Raw genomic sequence first — 25633 nt, 5'->3', positions numbered from 1 at the left:
ACAAGAAACTTTATTGATCGATAGACGAGAACGCTATTTCACTGACTGCTACATTCACAGGGGCGGGGCTAAAGTCACCGCTCCTCCTGAGACTTTTGCATGAAATGATCACTGGAGCAGAAAAGGCTGCAGTTCCTCAGGTGACCAGCGAGGCAGCAGTGAGACTCGTTAAACGTGTCATTTCCTCCGCTTTACATTATATTAAAGAGTAAAGTTTGCGTTATTAAGGGCGTGGCCTCTTTCATCCCACTTCCTGTTCGCTCTGCCGTACAAAGGTTGGATAATCTGGGTGCATCCCGGGACGTCACCATCACAGGTGGAACAGCAGGAAGCCGGAGAACACGCTGAAGTTTCGCGAGTCGTCATAGAGGCGGTAGCTGGCCGGCAGGCCGAGGCGCACCCGGTCGCCCTCCTCCAGCTGCAGACACACGGCGTTGCTTGTGGAGGCGTAGCCGCCGTGGTCGTTCAGGTCGAGGCTGAAGACGATCGGCCGGTCGTTCTTGTACAGGTACAGGCCCATGTAGCCTTTCAGGTAATCTGCAGCCGTGAAGCTGAAGACGTACAGTCCTCTGACAGGAGCCGTGAAAACACCTGAGGACCAGCACAGGTGTTAGTCAGACAAGCACGTCAGGGAGGAGCTCCACCCCCTCCACCTTTGACAAAATTAATATAATTCTGCAGTCAAACATATTTGTTACTTGGAGCTGAATATTTCGGCGTCCTGTGGGCGGCTCGCTCTACCTGCTGTCTGGTTGTAGGCTTCGCCGACGTTGGTGATGACTTTGGAGAAGATCAGAGTTGTTTCTTCATCAAACGGTCCCACTGACCCCGAATCGGTCAGACCGGCTGAAAACGCCACCCTCAGCTCACCTGGAAGAGACAGATGTGATGTTTAACCCACAGCTGGCTGGTGAGGACGTTTAAAGTGACGCACGCGTGGCTGACCTCCTTCCTCGGCCCTCAGCTGGTTCAGCCTGACCTGCAGCTCTGAGAGAAAGGATTCAGATGTGATTCAAGTTAATCGGACGCAGAAAGCTTCGCGAGGTCGTTCGTTACCATCAGCGCGTCTCTGTGCCGCCGTCAGTCGGTGCGAAACAGACTCCAGCTCAGCGGCTCGCACTGAAAACAGAGCGTCACACAGTGAACTCGGATAAACGCCATCAGACCTCCAGACAGTCCGGCGACGTAACGGAGGTCACCTGTGTTTTGTGTCATCAGCTCGTCCACCTGCCGCTCGGTGACGTTCAGTCTGAGCGTCGTGGCCGACAGCTCGATGTCACGGCCTGAAAACAGTTTTTATTTTAATCACCTGCAGAACAAACGAGACCACCGACCTTCATCTGCGTCTTCACAAAGGTCTCAGCTGGTAACATCTGTCTGCAGCTGTTTACAGCTGCAAGCTGAGCAACAACAACAATAAACAGTGGTGTGAAGCTCTGTGTGTTACGCGTCACCTCAGTCTCACTTCATGTCTGACTGAAAGCTTTAACGAGCGATTCCTGAAACCTCAGGTACCTGCAGCACGAGTCTCCAGATGTTCCAGCTGTGTCTCAGAGAAGCTCAATCTGACCTCCACGGCTGCACAACAAACCACTTTGTCAGCGTTTACACAGAATTTCAGTTCCTCAGTTTCCTCTTTGCTACAGTCTACAGTTTGTACAAAGGTGTGACTTTAACCCTTCGTGTGTTACCTGTGTGCTCAGACAGCAGCTGTTCCAGCTGTTTGTCTCCACGTCTCAGCCTGGTGAACATCTCTAAACAGAAACAGCAGCTGTGAGCGCGCTCAGAGCGATTCTTACTGCGTGCTCTCTGACAGCCGTACCTGTGTTCAGGTCGCCCTGCAGGCTCGCGCTCGCGCTCGCGTTTGTCTGCAGCTTCGTCAGTTTGGAGCCTTGATCTGAAACGTGAACAGTAGACAAACAAAGGGCCCTCGCACACATACGCTTCATTTCACCGCAGATTTCATTCATTTACCTGATGTTTCAGTCTGCAGCTCGTGGATCTGATGCTCTGTGGAGTTTAGTTTAAGCTGCAGCTGCTTCACTGAGTCAGTCTGAGCTGGAAGCAGCACAGGAAACACATCACAGGTCTGACACGTCGAGTGTGAATGACAGGTTAGTCTCTGTTTAGACGCAGACGACACTCCGATCTCCGTCCTGGGAGATGATCCTGAGTGTGTCTGGCCTGTTGTTAAACTGAAACAGAGACCGATGCTGCAACACTCATCAGCACGTACATGTGTCCACAGAGTGATGAACAGACTGACACGCTCAGTTTTCTCTGCTCAGTCTGAATCGTCAACACCACACAATCATTTTTGTCAGTGTCGACCAATCAAAGCTCTGGGAGGAGGAGTCAGTATCCAAACTCACTGTTGTTTACACCGACGGTAAATCAGAGGATTTTCAAAATAAATCTTATTTATTCGTTACTGAAGCTGATGAAGTTTCCAGGGAAGCATTTTAAATTTTCTTCAGTTTCAGCTTCAAACTTCAGTGTTTGCTACATAAATTTGCAACAATTCACTGTTTGTGTGGATATAATGTTCATGTATGAGCATTTGTACAACATGACGCTCTGCAGTGTGAAAGCTTCGTGTGTTACCTGTGTGCTCAGCCTTCAGCTGTTCCAGCTGTTTCTCACCGTCTCTCAGTTTGTTCATAATCTCTGAAAAGTAAAGTAAACACGGTTGATGGGTTCTTCAGGGAACCTTGTTAGATCCTGACATCACTGAATGTTTCTCTCTGCTCTGGCTGTATGAAGGTTTACAATCACATGACTAAAGTATCACATTAAACTTTAAACTGATCAAAACAGCAACTTGTTCAAAATCGTTTTTTGATCAGTGTGATCGAAGCAGCTCTGAAACAAAAGCGTCTGGACTTCTTTAAGTTGACTGAAGACGTTTCACTCAAAAAGCTTCTTCAGTTCTAGGCTCAAATGGTGGAGTGTCCCGGAGAGGGTCGTGGACCAACTATTGATCCTCTACCTAATCACACAAACCAAGGTGTGAAAGCGGGTGTGGGTCACAGTCAGCCAGGGTTTGGGCTGAACCCACTGTGAGACCTGGCCCCACCCTATCATGTGATTTCCTGAGTTCAGGGTGTGAGTGGGCGTTAAGGCGTCTGGGAAGGATCTCAGACTGCATTATAGATGGCAGACAGATGGTGTCATAAGCCCCGCCCTCTGTGCAAAGATGGTCGCTCACAGTGGACATAGATGGCTTCTTTCACTCCTCTTTCAAACTGTCTGTCTTCTCTGTCCAACATGTGAACATTGGCATCCTCGAAGAGTGACCTTTGACCTTTAGATGCAGATGGACCGCCATGTCTTGTCCCGTGGAGGTGGCTCTTCTATGTTGTGGCTGTTTGGTGGCTCCAGTGTAGGTCTGAGCTCTGCACAGCTACGTTGTTGAGTTTGTGTTTGTGATGAACCAGTGTGTGTCCGAGTGTGTGTCCGAGTCTGAAGTACGCTGGGATGTCGTGCTTGGAGAAAACTCCCAAACGCAAATGTCTTCAAGAAACTTGTAGAAGTCCAGGCGCTCTTCTTCCCAAACTCCTCAGACGACCGTGACCGAGAACACAGACACGTTTATCAGTGTCGACAGCAGGTCATAGATTTACTAGTCAAACTGAATTTTCTTGCATGTATTGTGATGACTGTGGTGGATTTTTCTGTTAATAAAGTCAGCTGTGGTCAAGCCTTTTAATTATGAGAGAGCATCAAACATCACAGGTCCACAGTCCTGAGCGCTCTGACCTCGGGGCGTCGCAGCGTCCCTTTTATAACATCGCACAAACTCTCTGTATCTTTTCAGTTACAGCGCCCTTTTGTCCCAGCCGGGCTGTTTCTGGGCAGCACAGACCTGACTATGTTCCAGGAGGCCTGCACGCTCCGTCCCTCTACACCCAGCAGAGTGAAACATGGTTAGACCCAGCAGCTTTCACCAGATCATGCTGACACACACACGCACACATTCACACACGCACGCACACATTCACACACGCACGCACACATTCACACACACACTCACACACAGACACAGACACACTCACACACACACATTCACACACACTCACACACAGACACAGACACACTCACACACACACTCACACACACACACACTCACACACAGACACAGACACACTCACACACACACACATTCACACACACACTCACACACAGACACAGACACACTCACACACACACATTCACACACACACTCACACACAGACACAGACACACTCACACACAGACACAGACACACTCACACACACACATTCACACACACACACACACTCACACACAGACACACTCACACACACACTCACACACAGACACAGACACACTCACACACACACTCACACACACACTTCATCTAAGCACAAATCCTACAGTGGAGTTGGAGCAGCTGAAGCTACACGTGAGGACAAACTACAGTTTTCCTCGTTACGTCAGATGTTTGATGGAATAAGATGACATCACCAGACCAGGCAGGGAAACAGTGTTTGCAGTACTGCGCTCATGTGCAGTGAACTTGAGATCTCGTTCCCTTTGAAATGCTTCAAATATGCGACCGCTCGCAGTCAGCTGCCATCTTGGTGCATCAAGAAGCGCTAAGAGTTGCAATATTCAGCACAGACTGAGATGGACTGGAAATAACCTTCACCAGTGTGATGATGACTGTGTCAGTGCCAGTCAAACCACGGTTGTTGGCTCCGCCCTGTGGAGTCACCTTGTGAGGAAAAAATGCTCGCACAGAGGTTGACCAGTTTACAGCCACTTAGTCAAATGCGACGTGGGCAGCACCAAATGTTCCCAGAGACAAAATAGTGCCGCCTTTTTTTTTTTTACTGTAGTGTGACGGAGCCATGAAGAGTTCCTCTGAGAACCAGCTTGGTTCAGAATGAAGTCAGAGTGTGTTACCTGTGTGCTCAGACAGCAGCTGTTCCAGCTGTTTGTCTCCACGTCTCAGCCTGGTGAACATCTCTAAACAGAAACAGCAGCTGTGAGCGCGCTCAGAGCGATTCTTACTGCGTGCTCTCTGACAGCCGTACCTGTGTTCAGGTCGCCCTGCAGGCTCGCGCTCGCGTTTGTCTGCAGCTTCGTCAGTTTGGAGCTTTGATCTGAAACGTGAACAGTAGACAAACAAAGGGCCCTCGCACACATACGCTTCATTTCACCGCAGATTTCATTCATTTACCTGATGTTTCAGTCTGCAGCTCGTGGATCTGATGCTCTGTGGAGTTTAGTTTAAGCTGCAGCTGCTTCACTGAGTCGGTCTGAGCTGGAAGCAGCACAGGAAACACATCACAGATAAACTGAAGCAGCTGCGTGCTGTCACATGCTGCACCCTCAGATCACCTGACTTACCTGTGCTGGTCAGCTCCAGCTGCTGCACCTGAGTCTTCACAGCCGACAGGTTTTCTTCCAACGAGGCTCTGACAGCTGAGAGGAGAGAAGACGATCCCAGTTACACAGAAACTCTTCACCTGGTTTACGACTGGAGCGCGTGTCCTTCACACGCTCTCCAGTCGACACAGGTAATCGTGTTACAGCGGACAGATCTGATCACTGGACACAACATCTGGATCCAGCCAACATCGATGAAACAAACAGGTTGGTGAACATCTGGAAAGGTGAGCTCTGAGGTCAGCTGCTCCTGCTGCAGGTAACTCACACCTGTGGACCGACTCACCTGAGGTTTGCGTGTGCAGCTCATCCAAGCGGCGTTCAGCGTCACTCAGCCTGCTGCCGAGCGCCGAAACGTCCGCCGACTCCACTGAAATTTGAGAAGAGAAACGATGGACGGTCGGTGAAACATGTTTGACGAGCTGAAAGTCTGCTGAGTAAACACGAACAGTAATCTACGGACACGTTCATGTGTGTGAAGGAAACGGGCCCGGCGAGCACTCGCAGGGACGCTCACCGTGAACGCGTGTGCTTCCTCGCAGTAACAAACACGTTGGCGCTCGTTTCTCTGTGCGTCTCGCTGCATCAGACTATAAATCTCACGCCGTACTTCGGTCTCGGTTTCATGCACAAGATGGTGAGAATTAACTGCTTTTCCCACAAACACAGATTTGATTCAGTCTGCAGATGAACTTGGACGGTGACACGAGTTACTGAACCAGGCTCTTGGTTTTTAGTTTTTCTGATCTTCTGGCTCTCGGCGGAGGCGGTCGCATCTTCTCCCGTCTCCTCTCCCTTATCTTATCTTCGTCTTTGTCTCGTCTCGTCTCGTCGACTCTCTGTCTTGTTCTCTAAGAATAACAAGGAATTATGGATTTGACCAACTGGTCCCTAAACACTACTGACACCCTCTGGATGAGAAACCTGGGCGCGGGGAGCCTGATCCTCCTGCAGGAACGTTCGCTGCCGGATTGGCACGACACCGGCTTTCGTTGCAACGAGGGGCGCATCGTGTGCCTGCCAACACTCAGGACATTGAAGACATCGACCTATTCGGGACTGTGATAACGGGCTTCCTGCTGATTGGAGCTGCTCGGCCCTGGCTTATCGACGAATAATGAAAACCTGTTACAGCTGCTCAAAATCCCACGAGCACTCACACTGTGTTTACTGAACGCAGTCTGGATGAAATCATGGAGAAGCTCACGACTCTGCAACGGGAGAGATACAATTGATAGAATTATGAGAGCTGCTCCATCCATCCCACTTTGGATGGAGCAGCTCTCATTTCTAGAAATATGGACAAATTTATTAAACCCCCCAAAATAATACGAGTAAATAAATGAATAAAGTGGTGAATAAATGCCACTGTTTTGCACATACCAACCTCTGTATATTTTATATATCTTATTTTATTGTTTACTTTATTTCATTTGTAAAACATGTATATACATACTATATACACACTCAAACACACACACGTAGAAAAACATATTTAGTATACACATTCAGTAATGTATATACCTTTACATATTGTACATATATTTATTACTTTTTAGATTAGCCATTTTTATATTTTGCTTGTTTTACGTTATTGTATTTTGCACAACTCTGTTGCTTGTGAAGCTCGCACACAAGAATTTCACTCACATGTACTGTACCAGTGTACCTGCACATGTGATGTGACAATAAAAGTGATTTGATTTGATTTGATTTGATTTGAAAATATGACTATCCAGAGTTGGGACCAGGAAGCAGAGTTGCAGTCTTACACGCCTCTCTGCAGCTTCTCTCCTCCTGCTACCCCCCCAAAAACTCATCTCCATAGAGACTGTGTCAGCTCCCAAACAGACAAAAAACAAACTAAAAACCAGCAACAAACAACTTAAACATAAAAAATCACAAAGAAAGAACAATACAGTATCCACATCTGAACCAAAGAGTAAAACAGTGAAATGTGGATTATTAAATATTAGGTCTCTCTCCTCCAAGTCTCTGTTAGTACATGACTTAATAATTGACCAACAAATCGATTTACTCTGCCTTACAGAAACCTGGTTGCAGCAGGATGATTATGTTAGTTTAAATGAATCAACACCCCCGAGTCATTCTAACTACCAGAAACCTCGAAGCACAGGCCGAGGGGGCGGTGTGGCAGCAATTTTTCACACCAGTCTATTAATCAACCAAAGACCCAGACAGACTTTTAATTCATTTGAAAGCCTGATGCTTAGCCTCGTCCACCCCAGCTGTAAAACTCAGAAACCAGTCTTACTTGTTATCATCTATCGTCCACCTGGGCCTTACACAGAGTTTCTCTCTGATTTCTCAGACTTTTTATCTGATTTAGTGCTCAGCTCAGATAAAATAATTATTGTGGGTGATTTTAACATCCATGTAGATGCTAAAAATGACAGCCTCAACATGGCATTTAATCTGTTATTAGACTCAATTGGCTTCTGTCAAAATGTAAAAGAACCCACCCACCACTTTAATCACACTCTAGATCTTGTTTTAACATATGGCAGAGAAACTGAACATTTAACAGTGTTTCCTGAAAACCCTCTGCTGTCTGATCATTTCCTGATAACATTCACATTTACAATGATTGATTACACAGCAGTGGAGAGTAGACTTTATCACAGTAGATGTCTTTCTGAAAGTGCTGTAACTAAGTTTAAGAATATAATCCACCCACTGTTATCATCTTCAATGCCCTGTACCAACACAGAGCAGAGCAGCTACCTGAACGCTGCTCCAACAGAGGTCGATTATCTTGTTAATAATTTTACCTCCTCACTACGTACGACTCTGGATACTGTAGCTCCTGTGAAAACTAAGGCCTCAAATCAGAAGTACCTGACTCCGTGGTATAATTCTCAAACACGTAGCCTAAAGCAGATAACTCGTAAGCTGGAGAGGAAATGGCGTGTCACAAATTTAGAGGATCATCATTTAGCCTGGAGAAATAGTTTGCTGCTTTATAAGAAAGCCCTCCGCAAAGCCAGAACATCTTACTATTCATCACTGAAGAAAATAAGAACAACCCCAGGTTTCTCTTCAGCACTGTAGCCAGGCTGACAAACAGTCAGAGCTCTGTTGAGCCAACCATCCCTTTAACGTTAACTAGTAATGACTTCATGAACTTCTTCACAAATAAAATTTTAATCATTAGAGAAGAAATTACCAATAATCATCCCACAGATGTAATATTATCTACAGCTACTTTCAGTACCATTGATGTTAAGTTAGACTCTTTTTCTCCAATTGATCTTTCTGAGTTAACTTCAATAATTACTTCCTCCAAACCATCAACGTGTCTTTTAGACCCCATTCCTACAAAACTGCTCAAAGAAGTCCTGCCATTAATTAATGCTTCAATCTTAAATATGATCAACCTATCTCTAATAATCAGCTATGTACCACAGGCCTTCAAGCTGGCTGTAGTTAAACCTTTACTTAAAAAGCATCTCTAGACCCAGCTGTCTTAGCTAATTATAGGCCAATCTCCAACCTTCCTTTCATATCAAACATCCTTGAAAGAGTAGTTGTCAAACAGCTAACAGATCATCTGCAGAGGAATGGCTTATTTGAAGAGTTTCAGTCAGGTTTCAGAGCTCATCACAGCACAGAAACAGCTTTAGTGAAGGTTACAAATGATCTTCTTATGGCCTCTGACAGTGGACTCATCTCTGTGCTTGTCCTGCTAGACCTCAGTGCAGCGTTCGATACTGTTGACCATAATATCCTATTAGAGCGATTAGAGCACGCTGTAGGTATTACAGGTACTGCACTGCAGTGGTTTGTATCATATCTATCTAATAGACTCCAGTTTGTTCATGTAAATGGAGAGTTAGTTAGTTTTGCTCTCATAATTCTATCAATTGTATCTCTCCCGTTGCAGAGTCGTGAGCTTCTCCATGATTTCATCCAGACTGCGTTCAGTAAACACAGTGTGAGTGCTCGTGGGATTTTGAGCAGCTGTAACAGGTTTTCATTATTCGTCGATAAGCCAGGGCCGAGCAGCTCCAATCAGCAGGAAGCCCGTTATCACAGTCCCGAATAGGTCGATGTCTTCAATGTCCTGAGTGTTGGCAGGCACACGATGCGCCCCTCGTTGCAACGAAAGCCGGTGTCGTGCCAATCCGGCAGCGAACGTTCCTGCAGGAGGATCAGGCTCCCCGCGCCCAGGTTTCTCATCCAGAGGGTGTCAGTAGTGTTTAGGGACCAGTTGGTCAAATCCATAATTCCTTGTTATTCTTAGAGAACAAGACAGAGAGGAGACGAGACGAGACAAAGACAAAGATAAGATAAGGGAGAGGAGACGGGAGAAGATGCGACCGCCTCCAATTCTGTTTACATTATACATGCTTCCCTTAGGCAGCATCATTAGAAGACATAGCATACATTTACACTGCTATGCTGATGACACCCAGCTCTATCTGTCCATGAAGCCAGGTAACACACACCAATTAGTTAAACTGCAGGAATGTCTTAAAGACATAAAGACCTGGATGGCTGCTAACTTTCTGCTTCTTAATTCAGATCAAACTGAGGTTATTGTACTCGGCCCTGAAAATCTTAGAAATATGGTATCTAACCAGATTCTTCCTCTGGATGGCATTACCTTGGCCTCCAGTAATGCTGTGAGGAACCTTGGAGTCATTTTTGACCAGGACATGTCCTTCAACGCACATATTAAACAAATATGTAAGACTGCTTTCTTCCATTTGTGCAACATCTCTAAAGTTAGAAATATCCTGTCTCAGAGTGATGCTGAAAAACTAGTTCATGCATTTATTACTTCCAGGCTGGACGACTGTAATTCATTATTATCAGGAAGTCCTAAAAACTCCCTGAAAAGCCTTCAGTTAATCCAAAATGCTGCAGCAAGAGTCCTGACAGGGACTAGAAAGAGAGAGCAGATTTCTCCTGTATTGGCTTCCCTTCATTGGCTTCCTGTTAAATCCAGAATTCAAAATCCTGCTCCTCACATACAAGGTCTTAAATAATCAGGCCCCATCTTATCTTAATGACCTTGTAGTACCATATCACCCTATTAGAGCACTTCGCTCTCACACTGCAGGCTTACTTGTTGTTCCTAGAGTATTTAAAAGTAGAATGGGAGGCAGAGCCTTCAGTTTTCAGGCCCCTCTTCTGTGGAACCAGCTTCCAGTTTGGATTCAGGAGACAGACACTATCTCTACTTTTAAGATTAGGCTTCAAACTTTCCTTTTTGCTAAAGCATATAGTTAGGGCTGGACCAGGTGACCCTGAATCCTCCCTTAGTTATGCTGCAATAGGTGTAGGCTGCCGGGGATTCCCATGATGCATCGAGTTTTTCCTTTCCAGTCACCTTTCTCACTCACTATGTGTTAACAGACCTCTCTGCATCAAATCATATCTGTTATTAATCTCCGTCTCTCTTCCACAGCATGTCTTTATCCTGTCTTCCTTCTCTCACCCCAACCAATCACAGCAGATGGCCCCGCCCCTCCCTGAGCCTGGTTCTGCCGGAGGTTTCTTCCTGTTAAAAGGGAGTTTTTCCTTCCCACTGTCGCCAAAATGCTTGTTCATAGGGGGTCATATGATTGTTGGGTGTTTTTCTCTGTATGTATTATTACAATATAAAGCGCCTTGAGGCGACTGTGGTTGTGATTTGGTGCTGTATGAGTAAAACTGAATTAAGCTGAATTGAATTAATAAAGGGGAAAAGACACTGTGCACCCTTTCCTTACATTTCAAAGATGGCAGTGTGTGCATTGGTAGGTTGCCAGAAGCTAATATCCTGCAGGGACAGAGAGGTTCACTGTGAAATAATGTGGCTCCTAAACTAGCCTGCAAATTCTTGCCCAGTGGGAAACAAAAGTGAGGGGACTGTTGTTGTGATTTGGCGCTGTTTAAATAACATTGAATTGAATTGAACTGGGACCAGTGATGGACGTGCAGTTCTTCGCCCTAAACCAAACAATCACGAGCTTCATCCACCAGCTGGAAGCTCCGAGGCTAAAACTGGAACAACAATCCCCCCTGAGGTGTTTTCCCTTCAGGAGCTCAGTCTGAGTTCGTTTTTCTCCTTGTCTTTCCTCATATTGAGTATTTCCATCGTTCTTCCTCTCCGACCTGTCTTCTCCATGTGATGTTTGTGTAATGTATGTACGGTCTGAAGGCTAAGATGGCGCTGGAATGCCGACACCTTAACCCAGTTTCCTTCGGGATCAATAAAGTTGAATGAAATGAAAATGAAATCTCTCTGAACTCTGATCTGAAATCATTCCCTGCAGGACGAACGGATGCTGTACCTGGTGAGGAGCTGAGCTGCTGCAGGTCTGAAGCTGGTTTCAGTGTCTCCTGCAGCGACTTCAGTCCACCCCGCAGAGCTGCAACAAACAACACGCCCACCCGGCAGCCGTCAGTGTCACTCGGCACATGAATAGCTGATCAATCAGCTGACTCACCTTCAGCGTCAGCGCTCAGCTCCTCCAGACGGGCGCCCAGTCGAGCCTCCAGCTCCAACACGTCAGGCGTCAGAGACGAGGCATTGGAGGCCGGAAACTCTGCAAAGTGTCGACATGCAACATTAAAAGCTGCGGCGCTCCCGCCTGCAGACGCTCGGGTTGGCGGGCAGGGGCGGATCTAGAAAAATTTTCTTAGGGTGGCATGAGGGTGGCAAAGAAATCATATGGGGTGGCAAAATCAAAGCCATTTTTTTAACACATGCAGGTGGTTACATATGGTTAAAATAATTCAAATGCAGTAAGTATGCACGTTTTTCATATAAATATAGTCTATAACTTAATTATTGTCTGTAGCCCACATAATTACACACTTTAGTTACATAAAACATGTGAGTTTTGACTCTATGTACTGTACAGCCTGTATAATAAATAAATATGTAGCCCAATAAGTATAAAATCCAGAAAACTACACAACATGGGGCGGTTCATTTACAAACACAAGTCTAACTTAAGTTTCACTGTTTTTTGTTAGAAAACAATCACATTGTTACAGCTTAAATTACACAAAATGTCAGAAATCTGCACTGTCATGAACAAAAATTTAAACCTAATTTTTCATGATTTGTTGGATCAACCCTCTGAGGTCTGAAATACAACCGACCATTTTTGATTCCTTTTGAGTTTACGTTTGTATTTCACCCTCAGATTGTTTCATTTTATTTTCCCCCCTTGCCTTGTTTGGTATCTTTTCAGCTCAACTGAATTTAGTTGTTTTTTTTAGTTGTTTTTTTTCACTGACATACTGCATTAGTGTTACTGATCTGAAATCACACAAACTTAAAATCTTAGTAGTATTTTTTACTGTAAAAACCCACAGACATGTTGAGTAAATATAAATTTTACATTTTGTAAACATATACAACTATTTATCTAAAACTGCAGCCAACACACCTGCTGTTTTTTTCATTTTGTGCAACCATTTAAAAATATTACTAAAACTAAAGCGAGAGAACAATCAGGTGTTGCAATAAGATGCCCCACAAATGATGTGTGCCAGTAAAAAAAAAGTTTGTCCACCAAAAGACAGAACAGCACAGGGATCAACCTGCAGGCCTGACAACAGGAGGTGTATCACTCCGCTGGTTTTCTACTTAGTGACAGTGTTTACGTTTCAAATGTGCCTTTGTGACATTCATTAGTGCCCTCACTGACACACAAAACAAAACGACTACACAACAGAACAGCTACACAAGACAACACAACACACTAAGTATACACTCCACGCTAAACGTCACAAATCTCCCACATCTAAACTCTCTCTCTCTCTCACTCACTCGCTCGCTCGCTCTGTCTCGCTACCGTTACCATCACTCCCAAAACTTTCCCCTCTTCCTAAACAACCAAATCCTACGTGTTGACTTTTTTTTAAATTGGTCGACATGGTGCATTTTTCCACCGATAGGAAAGAGGTGGCTTTTTTTCCCTTTCTTTACTGTTTTCGCGCTTTCCTTAGAAAACACTTAAAACACACACACAAACGTGACGACAGTATTTAGAAAAAAAAGTGTGGCTTATATATATTATCATAACTCTGGATTTACTGGCCTGTAATTAAAATTTAAAAACTTTGAAGTCTGAACTTTCAATGTGGGCTGAAATAGAGACTCAGCGTGGCTGCAGCTTGTTGCTATGTCAGCTTACATCAGTCATGTGATTTGGAGGTGCAGCGTGTCCGTGGACCACAGAGGGTTAATAACACTCACCTTCCTTCCATTTCCAGAGTGTAACATCCAACCACCTGTGTAAAATCCGTAATTCCCATGGTGTTGTTCAAAATGTGCTCTGGCACAATCATAAGCATCGCTTGCTACTGAAAACAGTAACCATAACCATAGCCGGTCCTGCTATGGGCTGAACCATTTGTTAATGGTGGAGGGGGGAACACTCTGCAATATATTCAGGTTTAGCATTTATATTCACTGTTGACTGTAACTACGCTCAAACTGTTAATGCTATCTTATTTTAATAAACAACACTGTCATATGCAAGACTGGGGTGGCAAGGGATCATTTTAGGGTGGCACTTGCCACCCCATGCCACCCTTCTAGATCCGCCCCTGTTGGCGGGGACAAAATGAAATTTTAGTCGGAAAACAAGAACAGCGCCCCCCGGTGGTGATGGTTTAAACATTCAGCGTCAATTCTAAAAATCACCTTTAAAAATCTCAGACGGGAGTTTTTTTAAAGGTGATTTTTTAAGTTCAAGCCGACACTCGAAGACAAACTCGACCCTCGAGTCAGAGGACAGGAAGTGAATCTGACCTGAGATCTGCCGCCTCAGCTCCTCCATCAGACTCTCGGCATTACACAGTCTGGCCGCCAACACTGAAAACCAGCAAACACACACAGGAAGTGCGCCTTTACACACGACTGCTCGACAAAATAAAACGGTGGAGACTTTTAGTCTGAAATTTTTCTGAGGAAGTACAACTGAATGTCAGTGTGAGCAGCGCCCCCCGGTGGGCACGCAGCGTCACCAGTCAGTAGAAACACCACTTCCTGTTTTTCATCATATGTCTGGCTCACAGCCACAGACTGTATATAAAAGATGTACACCCTTGTATGTCCATCTTTAAATACAGTCAGTGGGACTTCCTGCTTCAAAGAAAAGTTGGTTAATCTATGAAATTAGAACAAAGTCACCAAACAGAGCGAGTGCTTGATGATGATGATGACCTGCGTTCTTCCTCCTCAGCTGCTCCACGGTGCTCTCGCTCGCCCTCAGTCTCGTCTGCAGGAACGGCAGCTCCGCCGCCAGAGCTGCAGACACAGCAGTAACCCAGTGTAAGGTCCACAAACCTGCGAGCCGGCTGCTCAGGTGACGACGAGGGTCCGAGACTCACCCGAGTTCTTCTTCTTCAGGTCGTCCGTCGAGCGCTCGCTGCTGTTCAGCCTGGACTGAAGTGTCGACACGTCGGCATCTCGAGCTGAGGGACGACACAGGACATCAGAACCACCTCGAACTCAGAGGCCGAAGAACCTGATCCAGGACCGAACCCAGGTCAGGTTCGGTCCTGGATCCAGAACGGGACTCTGACCAGACCCAGACGAGATGGCATAAGTACTCACGTTCTGTACTTAAGTAGAAGTACAGATACTGTTGGAAATACTGAGAGCTCCAGCAGATTTTGTGGATGTACACACCTGGATTTAACCAGATGTGAGCAGATGTTTCGTGAGTTGTCCATCCTCGACACTGACAGTCTGCTGTTCATGCTGCCTTTATATTAGACTGTGCACCAGTCACACACTGTTCTTTCCTTTAAACCATCACAGTACAAACTAACCTGTTTATCCTGCAGCCTTTAGTCCCTCTAACGCACAGGTGTCCAACTCCAGGCCTGGAGGGCCGGTGTCCTGCAGGTTTAGATGCATCCTTGATCCAACACAGCTGATTTAAAGGCTAAATGACCTCCTCAACATGTCTTGAAGTTCTCCAGAGGCCTGATAATGAACTAATCATGTGATTCAGGTGTGTTGACCCAGGGTGAGATCTAAAACCTGCAGGACACCGGCCCTCCAGGCCTGGAGTTCGACACCCCTGCTCTAACGCTAAGCTGTCAAACTACAGCTCCAGCTTTGCCTCTTCTGTCTCTTGTTATGCAACAGCCTCTAGTGCAGGGGTCGGCAACCTGCGGCTCCGGAGCCACATGCGGCTCTTTTGTCCTTATACTGCGGCTCCGGGTGGTTTGGGAAAATAAATTAGAAGTATTTAGCTGAAGTGTATTTTATTTGTGTTTAGTTCTTTTTTTAACTTGTAGTTCTAAATTGGAAGATTATTGTGATATTGAAATATAAAAATAAAATTAGATTTTATTCTTTTTTCATCGCTCAAAATAAGCGTCACACTCGCGGAAGCCGGTGTACCCGCCGAAACGCCGTGCATTTATCGAGACTTTCAACCCCAGGTAGGCCAATTATGGATCTTCGGATCCACATTACGTCAGCAGCTCCACCGTGAACTATGTTAAAAACAAACACCGCTCACGCCTCACAGATGACAGCTTACAGTCCTGCTTAAACTGACTTCGTACAGCCCTGATTTTCAGACGCTGTGCGCAGAGGTTCAGGAGCAGAAGTCCCATTGTAAACATATCACGGCAGACCCGACGATGTTTGCACGAACATGCTTTTCAGCATCTCTTTATTGACCACTTTTCACACACGGTTGCTGTACACATACAGCCGGCTGTAGCTTTTCAGCTCACAGCCCGACACATTGCGGGTGCTGCTCAGGTGCGTCCGCCTCCCCTGCAGCGGTGCTGCAGACCACGCCCCTCCACACACATTAACCAGGTAAAATACATATTTAGGCAGAATTTTGCAAATATCTATTTTTCATTTTTCAGCAGCATAGTGCTTTTTTTCCCAATTATCTTTTACAAGTCAGGTCAAGGCTCCAAAAGTCCAAAGGCGATACAAGGGTGGCGGCTCACAACAGTTTTTGTTTGCTACATGGATCATTTTAGTTCAGCTGGGTGTCTTTCCTTTTGTTATATTTCTTTAAGAGTTCAAAATGTGTTAATTACATGAATAAAATTTAATTTTCTCTGTAGCACTTCATGGATTTAAGCAACACACTTTAGTTGTTCACACAAAGCATAAAAGTAAAAAACAATATATACAGTGTTATCTTCATTTTAGATGTCAAAAAGTATTTGCGGCTCCCAGTGTTTTCTTTTGCGTGGAAACCGGGTCCATATGGCTCTTTGGGTGTTAAAGGTTGCTGATCCCTGCTCTAGTGATTAATACACGAACAGGATCCTTCCATGTGTTTCTGTTTAGGCTCAGATATTTGTTTAAAAATGTGGGAACGAAAAAGTAAGTTTGAAAAATTACTCAAGTAAAGTACAGATACCTCAAAATGATGCTTAGAGTAACAAAGTATATGTACTTTGAAGTAATGAAGTATCTGTACTTCCTTCCTTCCTCTGGAACCCAGAACAGGCGCGTCGATACTTTGAGTGCTGCTTTAAACTCACCACAAACAGTATCGAGTACTTTAAAGTGCAGTACTCGAGTACTGCACTTTTTTGCCTACCCGAGGACAGCAGGACTCACCTGTGCTACACCAGCTAAACTCACTGCAGTCAGCACCACCTCTCAGTCTGAGGAGCAGCTACAACACTTAAGGCCTCACCTTTGCTCTGCTCCTCCAGCTCCTCCACCCTCCTCCTCAGCTCCTCCGCCTGTCGGAGCGCTTCCTCCTTCAGTCCCTCCAAGCTCCGTCTCTGCTGCTCTGCCTCCACCTCTCCATCCCTCAGCCAGCTCTCCACCCTCCTCAGGATCTGACGCCGGCCCACCTCCTCCGCCTTCAGGCTCAGCACCAGCTCCTTCAGCCCCCGCAGTTCATCCCAGAGGACGGGGAGGGCCGGGGAGATGACCGCCGGCGGGGGGACCGAAGCCTCCGACCGGCCCCGACTGACGGAGCAGCAGAACAGCAGAAACAGAGCAGCAGACCTTCTCGCCATTGTCCTCCACCTGCAGAAATCCTTCAGCACAAGGGCGAGGGGGCGGAGTCTCCCCACAAACACAATTCAAGACAAGCAGAAAACACAAAACTGCAGTTTTTAAAAGTGGGTGTCGTTAACAAGAACAACAAGAGTGAAAGCAGAGCAGCTTCACCCGCTTCCACCTGCACCCTGCGCTCCATAAGCAGCTTACCCAAAGAAGAAAGGCTGCTCGCGCTCACTCGCCATCCAGTAATCATTCGTCTCGGAATAAAAAGGCTTTTCAGACCTTTTTCAGTCACGGCTTCCCACATAACCCAGATAATCATGCAAAGAATTCCAAGTGTGAAAGAAAGAACTGTGGTTCACCTTCAGCCTTTATGAATGCGAGCGCTGTTTCAACAGCTACGCTCTCAGAAAACAGCCGACAGCTGCAATAACTGCTCACTGAGCCGTAATAACTCAACGGTACCACGGCGGGTAACCGGAATAACGTTTAAGCCGAGGCCGGGTAATCGGAATAACTTTAACCTAGCGTCCAAACGACGGCGGCCCCTACAACTCAAAATCGCAGCTCAGCTCAGGTGTGTGCACGTTGTGTGATTTGCAAAATAAAGCGCAGCAGACAGGAACCATGTTTCTGTCGCTGCTCAGGGATTCATCCACATCAGTAAGAACGTAAATCAATACAGACAAAAGAGCTCGCCATCAAAAAGAGAACGAGAGAGAGGCAGTCAAAGGAGAGAGCAGGGATTAAAGTGTAGTTTAAATAAGGTTTAGTTTGTACTTACACCTGCTGAGACTGAAGGCTGCATGGTGCTCTCAGGGACACAGGAAGCAGATCTGGGGTCAGATTCATCTGATACTGTCTCTGCTAGAAATAAAATAAGAGCTGTTTAGTACACTCACACGAAAGAGAACCAACACATGTAAACTCCGCGTCAGCGAAGCTTCACTACACCTGAAGGAAGCCCAGGTGGGTCAGGAGGACCGTGGTAACGGATGGTTGCACTCATCACAGTCACTCTGTACAGGTAGGCTTCATGAGCCTGCAGGTGGGCGTCAGCAGCATGCAGTGAAGTAAACCTGCAGATGTTGGATGAATGATCGGCACCACCCTGGAACATGAGCGGGGCACAGGGCAGACCCAGAGGGAGTGACACATCCCAGCTGCAACACAGCAGGACTCGTCTCATGTTACGGGAACATCTCACACACTGTACATGCTGGTGGAGACGATGCTGATGATCCTCAGGACCGAATATAAACTGATCTCTATTGTTTCTGCACACATCCTGAAACATTCTCATTAACTTTGACTGTAATATGCTTTGTTGGTCCCGGCCCCGTTGTTCCGTCTCCACCAACCGTGCTGCTCGCCCGGTCCGACCTGTGACACGAACAGTATGCAGCCTGGGATCCGTGTTCGACATCACTGGAACTGCTGTCGTGTGAAATCATCACCTGTCCGCGCTCACCTTGCTGTGACAGCCTAATAAACAGACCCATCAGCTGGAGCCGTCCAATCAGACAGCCTGAGCTCAGGTGTTCACACCTGCAGAGCACAGACGCTGACGTCCTGCCAGCATCAGCGGGTGAAGTCTTTAAATCTATCAACACAGCACGCCGCGGCGTGAATCGTGCGGTTACTGTGGAGATGCTGCGAGTACTCACACACGGCTATTACAGGTGTACACTCACCTGTGCTTCAACCCACCTGCAGGCACAGGTGAAGCTGCCTGCCTGTACAGCAGGTGGATGTCAGCACCTCCTGTGGCCCATGGACTCTGAGGTTAAGGGTCAACGCACGCACACTCTATTAAAAACTCAACTTCAGATTCAAAAAGCAGAAAACAGGATTTTATTTCAAACGTCACACAAACTGAAACACTTCAAATAAAACATGTTCGTCCATAAACCGCCATCATCATCATCATCAATCCCACAGAGTCACCAGCTGAGCTACAAAGCGTGAGGCGGCTCGGTCAGCTGACAACTGCGTTTCAGGATCCAATCACAGACAGCCATTCTCTGTCCAGTCAGAAAGGAGCAGCAGGTCAAAGGTCAGCGTCGGGCAAAGGTTTGATTCCAGCTGCTCTGTGATGGCAGCTCGATTTTCTAAACTGGAGCCAACCAGAAGAGACAATGACGCACGCTCCGCCCACAGGAAGAAACCTTTTTTTTTTTTGAATGAGGCTGAAAATGTACAAGAACAACTGAAAATAGTGTTTTCATAAAAATAAGTCAGGCTTGGAGCAAAACCCTCCAATCAGAGCGCATGTTGACCTCGTGGCGTCCTGCAGTCTGCTGAAGGCGAGCGCTTCCAGTTTCTCATCACAACCTTAAAGGTCACAAAGGACACGTCAGGTCACTGTGACGCCGACACGCTGGAGACTGAGCCACGCCTGAGCGTGGAGCTTACTTCAGAGATTTTATTGCAAATTCAGAGCTCCGCCCCTCCAGACTGTAACAACCTCGCCCCAACACGTCATCCAATCAGAGACTGAGCAGCTCCGCGATGCGACCTCACAGCAGGAGAAAAAAAGTTCAACCAATCAAATCAGCAGTGACGCGTCAGCAGGACCTCTCAGCTCCTCAAACAGCACGTTTCTATTTTCAGAGTCTGAAGCGCTGATGTTGACCTCTGACCCCTGAGATCCAAACAAGCCTGGGACTCCACGGGGTCAGCGCTGGCCGGTGTAGGTTCTGAGCCAGGAGCTGACGGAGGCGGCGGCAGACGAGATCATCCCTCCGGTGTTGGCGGCCGGCTGCGAGACCTGCAGGGCACTCTGGGAAAGATCCATGGACTGCAGGAGGAGAGAGAAGGAAGAGGAGAGGTTAGAGGTCACGAGGCGGAGCCCCATAACTCTTCTGCACTGATGTCTGAGCTATGGAGGTCACAGTGACTCCTCCCCTCAGGCGCCCCCGCCCGCAGCTGCTCTAAGTGCGAGTTAATAACCGATCGATAATAACGGTTACGGATCCAAATAATCGAGCAGCTCGGTCTCACAAACGTGCTCAGGTGAGTTTACCTGTGAGGGGATATCACAGAACCGCGGGCTGGGCACCGTCTCCCAGTCCGTCCCCAGGTCTGTCTCGTCGTCCGTCACCGCTTCATCTCCGCTCTCCTCCGCCGGCCCCTCCGCCTCCGGCTCCACGAACTCCATGGACTCCTCCAGGTCGGCGCACACCTCGAACGGACCCGTCCTGAAGCACACAGGTAAACACTGCGTCAGGCCAACACCTGTGCCGGCAGCTCTGCCACACCTTCAATCAGCAGATCGCACCCACGTTTTCCTGAAATCAAACACTTCACCCCTCTCACCTGCCCAGGCTGTCGTTGTCAGGGGCAACCAGAAACACGATGTTCCTCAGGGTGTGATGGAGGTGGAGCTTCTCGCTGTCAACGTGCTGAACACAGAGAAACGGGGTGAGAGGCGGGAACACGGAGACGGATCAATCAATCAGAATCGGTCCTGCTGCGTCTCAGAGTCCCCTCGACACAGAAGACGGACAAACAAACATCAGCGTGCGAGTCTCACCTGAGAGAAGCACAGGTGGAGCACGTTGGTGTTGAGCTTGCTCAGAGCTCGGGTGAAGCGGTAGCGGCTCAGATTGTCTCCGCAGAACTCGCTGAGAAAACAAACAGCACAGAGCGAAGGTTAAAGATGGACGCCGTGACATCGGCGAAATCGACCTACAGCCGAGCGGCTTTCAAACGTTCCCACCTGTTGCAGAGCTTCTTGGGCAGGTTGACGTCCAGCATGTGGGACAGGATGGTGACGAGCTGCGTGGTGTAGCAGAGGGCGGCGCTGATGGTGTGAGCCGGGTTAATGTGGTCCAGCTCTGCGGCAAAAGGAGGTCAAAGGTCAGGACAGGGTCACCTGAAACCTTTTCAAACTAAAGTTTTCTGAGCGCCCACATAAAAATACTCATTATTAAAAAAAATAAAAGTAAATGAAGTATTTTAAAATAATTTTAAAACATCAAAACAGGACAATAAAAACAGACGAGTTATAATAACCGTGATTTATTATAATAATAATAATAATAATTATAATAATAATAACAACAACAACAACAACAACAACTTCAGATAAACAACAACAAACTTCTGGCTGAGAAGAAATCTGAACTCAGGGAAAAAATTAGATCAGTTATCAGTAAAAGCACTAAAGCTCCGCCTCCTCACTCTTCACCTGGGCCCTGATTGGTGCTCTTCTCCTCCACCCAGCTGTAGTAGGCGGAGCAGTCTCCATTGCTGGGCAGGGCCACAGGGGGCCCCGTGATGCTGATGCTCGTCTCTCCGTTCTGGTCGTCCCAGATCCAGCGTCCCGACAGGTAGGTGGTCCTCCGGGCCTCGGCCAGCTCGCTCACCGTGCTCGAGGTCAGCGGGTCGCACTCGGCCAGGACGTCCGCGGGGTCTCTAATGGATACACATAGGGGCAGAGAGCGGGATGACAACACGTTTGCTCCATCGGTCCCATCAGAGGCGTTCCTGAAACTCAGAAGGCTCCACCCCCTACCTGCTGCCCAGTTTCTCCTCCTGCATGGGGAAGATGTGGGTGGTGAGGTCGCGGATGTGCTCCCGCCGCAGTGCGGCGAGCTGGCTCAGTCGGCTCTGCAGGTCGCGGCTGCGTTTCTCCATCAGCTCACCGAGACGCCGGTTGTGGCGCTCGATCTTGTCGCGTTTCTCACCGTGGCGAACGGCCCGGCGCTGCAGCCGCTGGACGTCCTCCTGACACCTGGAGAGGCGCTCGTTATCTGCGGCAGGAGGGGGAAACGGGTCAGCGACCAGCTCACGAACCGTGTCAGTTTTAAACCTGCTGACACTCACCGCGCCTCGCCTCCTCATTGCCCCAGGCGACCGCCTCCTTTAGCTGCTCCACCTTCATCTTACACGACATGATCTTCCATTTCTGAGGACAACACACAGAAACAGCGATTTCTTCCAAACTGGCTTTTAATCAGATTTGAACTTTAATCTGAATGTTCACATTTTTATTTATGCAAACAAGTTAAAACATCTGAATTTATTTCTCTCATTTCTGCCTCTCAGCTGTCGGCTGATGTTTGGAGGTCAGAGGTACCGCGCAGGTGCACCTGACGTGGTCTCAGGGAGGATGGGAGGAGCTACAGCGCATTAAAAACTGCAGGTGAGCTCACTGAAGGTGACATTACAGAACAGAGGAGCGATAAGGAGGCAGCCACGTGCCTGAACGCACACCTGTGCAGCTGTGAACTCACCATCTCGTCAGCCAGTAGCTTCCTGTTCATGGCCTGCACGACGCTGTGAGGACAGAAGACGTCACAGGTTATCTCCACAGCTGCTGTTACCAAAAACACACAAACATCTGCAACACCTGCACAGGTGATGCCTCAAACAGCTTCACTCGCCCTCCCTCAGTCCACAACTGTTTGTGACATCACCTGTCCCTGTGAGCAGCAGGTTTTACCTCTGCTGCAGCTGCTCCTTCTCCCCCTTCAGCTTCTTCAGCCGCTCTAGCTTCTCAGTGTACCTGCAGACAAACAGCAGACGAGTTCACCTGCAGTAGATAAAGCCTCACACCTGAGAGGATTTTACAGTTTCAGAACCAGAAGCCAGCAGGATCCGACAGTCTGATTAAACCCAGCACACCTCTGCACCAGCTGCAGTAACAAAGAGCAGGGGGTCCCCTGAGGTCATCTCACTGACCCCAGCCTGGGAAACGTCTAAACAGAGCATATGACCTCATTCTGTAACACAGCAGCTAGCCACCAGGCTAACAATACCAGAGCGATAACCTGAGACCTAGCAGACTAACAAAACTGAGCTAACCGGCCAAATAAAGCTTAAAAAAAGCGAACTGGCTAACCGAGGCTAATCTAGCTGAGCTAACAGTAACAGATGTTGATACAAAGGCTAACCGAGGCTAATCGAGCTGAGCTAACAGGCTACCTGAAAGTTACTTAGCTAACCACTGTTAGCTGCTAATGCTAAGCGCCGTTTTCAGGGTAGTTTACACCTTTTTAAAGGCGAGACTGGGCGACTGTGGAGTATTAGCGCGTCAAACCTCCGGTCATTACACCGTAACTTCTGACGTTTGAGAAAATAAAGAGTTTCTGATTTTAATAATAATCGCGCTTCAGTTTAGCTGAAACACCTGTTTCACCACAGCAGTGTTATTTGGGCTCCATGCTTCGGCTAATGCCCCCACCAACAGAGCAGTCAGCCACAAAGAAAGCCGTGAAAAACGTTTTTTAAGACGCAGTCGGTGCTCACAACGACGCCGAACGGCACCGACAGCTCCCGTTATCCTCAGACGAAGCGGAGCAGCTCCCCGGTGCTGCGTGTGCGCAGAGGAACGTAGGAACGGGAAACTTTGAGCTTGCGTCGGTGGAATTCGGCTCCGGTGTTTACCTCTCTGTGTTCCTGCCGTCGAAGTACACGAAGTCTCCGGCCTGCACGCAGCGAGCGCAGGTAAGCCTGCGGCGGGAGGTGCTGCACAGAGGGCAGCGCTCCACGGCCACGTACAGCCCCTCCGCGTCGTCCACGGACTCCAGCATAACGCAGCCCTGCGCGGAGTGGGCCGAGGCCGGCAGTGGAGGGCGCAGTGACGGCCGGGCCGCGGAGGACGGAGCGGGCCGGGCCGGGCCGGCGGAGGACGCCATGCTAGCTGCGCTGTCTGCGGCTCCGCGAAGGTCGGCCTGCCGCTAACGTCTCATAGTTTAGAGCCAACGCACAGCTGTAACCCGAGGACAGACTGCCACTTCCTCTTTCCTCTCACAGCGTGACGGGTTTGTTTATCTGATGGCGTCACGCGTGGGCGGGGTCAGGCATACGTCACCATAAAAAACATGGGAGGTTGTTAAAAGTAATTCTGTTCACAGAGCTCAACGTGAACGACTCATCAGGTGATCGGAGGGTTGGTGGTTCGATTCCTGGCTTCCCCAGTCTGCATGCCAAGTATCCTCATACAGGATACTAACCCCGGGTCACTCTCTGATGCTCCATCGGAGTGTTAATGTTGTAGAAAGCACTGAGTGCTGCATAAGAATCAGTCCATTTATTCTGTGAAGTTTTCATGAACTCTGCAGCCCCCACGGAGATTTAAACAGGAGCCTCCCATTGGGTCATTACTGCAGGGATTAACAGGTTTAACAATTAATTAATGAATAGGTTTCTATGACTCTGTGGTGGCCTGAGCCATCTTTTACGGTGTGGTCTGAACAGGCTGATCCTCAGGGCCAGCTCTGTTCTAGGATGCCCTCTGGACCCAGTGGAGGTGGTGAGTGACAGGAGAATGGTGGCTAAGCTGTCATCCCTGTTGGACAACATCTCTCCCCCATGCAGGAGACTGTGACAGCACTGAGCAGCTCCTTCAGTGGCTGCAGCACCCACGGTGTGGGACGGAGAGATTTCGCAGGTCTTTCCTCCCCACTGCTGTCAGACTCCACAACAAAGACTCCAACTGATCAAACACACACACCCACACGTGTGCAATAAGACTAAGTGTAATACTCTTTTCTGACAAAGTTGTATTTTTACTCAGTTGTATATAGAATTTGTATTCTATTTTTATCCTATTGTATATTTTATTCTATTCTGTACAGTTATGTACAGTATATTATTCTTATTGTATTCCAGTGTTCTGTAATTTTTGCTATATAACTTTGCACTGTCCACTTTTTCCTGTGACAAAACAAATTTCCCACGTGTGGGACTAATAAAGGTTATCTTATCTTATCTTAACTGGGAACAGCAGAAAAGCTCCCACCCACCAAATCTTACAGTAAATGTGTGAACGTGAGACACACACACTAACGGTGTGTTCACACCGAACGCGATAGGCGCGGGCGAAAATATGGCAAGCCATTAGTGCCAAAATTCGCCACTTTTCTAACGCGTTTGGTTAAGAAACGCCGTAAAAAACGCCGTTTAATTTTTCAAAACGCCGAAAAAAACGGCGTTCTGTTTCGACAAACGCCGTTTTTTCCGACTCTCACATGGCGCCCTGAACGCACCATCCGAGTGACGTAAAATGCGGCGTTCAAAGACAGACGGAAACGCCGTTTTTTACGCCACTCGGCAGAAAACGCCGTTCAAAGGTGCATAAAAACGGCGTTTTTTACGGCGTTCTGTGCCACCTGTAACGGCGTTTAAAACGGCGTTTTATTGAAATTATGCAGGGCACTCCCCATGGTTCCCTCATCCAATTACTTTCAACTCATTTCACCCAATCAAAGAAGAGGAAGTGCAGACCACACTAATGCA

General features: G+C 47.6%; 2 protein-coding genes across 11 annotated transcripts; both read right to left on the bottom strand.

Moving 5' to 3' along the window:
• Positions 1 to 86: 86 nt before the first annotated feature.
• Positions 87 to 18189, bottom strand: LOC134644923 (restin homolog). Of its 10 annotated transcripts, none has more exons than XM_063498102.1 (22): positions 18171 to 18189; positions 17070 to 17490; positions 14773 to 14856; positions 14606 to 14689; positions 14192 to 14254; positions 11871 to 11969; positions 11715 to 11792; positions 5699 to 5782; positions 5374 to 5448; positions 5204 to 5287; positions 5058 to 5126; positions 4927 to 4989; positions 2605 to 2667; positions 1975 to 2058; positions 1823 to 1897; positions 1692 to 1754; positions 1516 to 1578; positions 1200 to 1283; positions 1057 to 1119; positions 946 to 987; positions 742 to 870; positions 87 to 591 (listed from the first exon to the last, which is right to left on the bottom strand). In XM_063498102.1, the coding sequence occupies exons 2-22, from the start codon at positions 17398 to 17400 to the stop codon at positions 311 to 313; spliced, it is 2061 nt and encodes a 686-aa protein (XP_063354172.1). In that variant the 5' UTR covers positions 17401 to 17490; positions 18171 to 18189; the 3' UTR covers positions 87 to 310. The 10 variants fall into 10 exon arrangements, with proteins under 10 accessions (XP_063354172.1, XP_063354167.1, XP_063354166.1 ...); XM_063498097.1 differs by lacking the exon at positions 18171 to 18189 and adding an exon at positions 17594 to 18083 and having other exon boundaries at positions 699 to 870; positions 17070 to 17449; XM_063498096.1 differs by lacking the exon at positions 18171 to 18189 and adding an exon at positions 17594 to 18078 and having other exon boundaries at positions 17070 to 17449.
• A 1028-nt stretch (positions 18190 to 19217) lies between these two features.
• On the bottom strand, positions 19218 to 24152 carry atg14 (autophagy related 14). The gene is made up of 11 exons (XM_063499804.1): positions 23780 to 24152; positions 22836 to 22898; positions 22627 to 22669; positions 22217 to 22298; positions 21906 to 22143; positions 21579 to 21805; positions 21108 to 21225; positions 20922 to 21012; positions 20705 to 20790; positions 20412 to 20586; positions 19218 to 20186 (listed from the first exon to the last, which is right to left on the bottom strand). The coding sequence occupies exons 1-11, from the start codon at positions 24028 to 24030 to the stop codon at positions 20064 to 20066; spliced, it is 1497 nt and encodes a 498-aa protein (XP_063355874.1). The 5' UTR covers positions 24031 to 24152; the 3' UTR covers positions 19218 to 20063.
• Positions 24153 to 25633: the final 1481 nt, after the last annotated feature.

This window comes from Pelmatolapia mariae, linkage group LG16_19 (genome assembly GCF_036321145.2).
Source record: "Pelmatolapia mariae isolate MD_Pm_ZW linkage group LG16_19, Pm_UMD_F_2, whole genome shotgun sequence".
Classification (NCBI taxonomy): domain Eukaryota; kingdom Metazoa; phylum Chordata; class Actinopteri; order Cichliformes; family Cichlidae; genus Pelmatolapia; species Pelmatolapia mariae.
Note: the sequence above shows the minus strand (reverse complement) of the source record. Positions and strands in the feature narration are given on the sequence as shown.

What these genes read in the sequence shown, in the direction of transcription:
- atg14 (XM_063499804.1), bottom strand. Translation starts at nt 24,030, where the DNA reads ATGGCGTCCTCCGCCGGCCCGGCCCGGCCCGCTCCGTCCTCCGCGGCC. An exon ending in GAGGAGAAACTGGGCAGCAG is followed by an intron (nt 21,806 to 21,905) that starts GTAGGGGGTGGA and finishes TGTATCCATTAG; the next exon opens with AGACCCCGCGGACGTCCTGG. An exon ending in GACAACGACAGCCTGGGCAG is followed by an intron (nt 20,587 to 20,704) that starts GTGAGAGGGGTG and finishes TGTGTGCTTCAG; the next exon opens with GACGGGTCCGTTCGAGGTGT.
- LOC134644923 (XM_063498096.1), bottom strand. Translation starts at nt 17,628, where the DNA reads ATGGCGAGTGAGCGCGAGCAGCCTTTCTTCTTTGG. An exon ending in TCTGGAGACTCGTGCTGCAG is followed by an intron (nt 1,284 to 1,515) that starts GTACCTGAGGTT and finishes AACTGTTTTCAG; the next exon opens with GCCGTGACATCGAGCTGTCG. An exon ending in GCTGATGACACAAAACACAG is followed by an intron (nt 1,120 to 1,199) that starts GTGACCTCCGTT and finishes CTCTGTTTTCAG; the next exon opens with TGCGAGCCGCTGAGCTGGAG.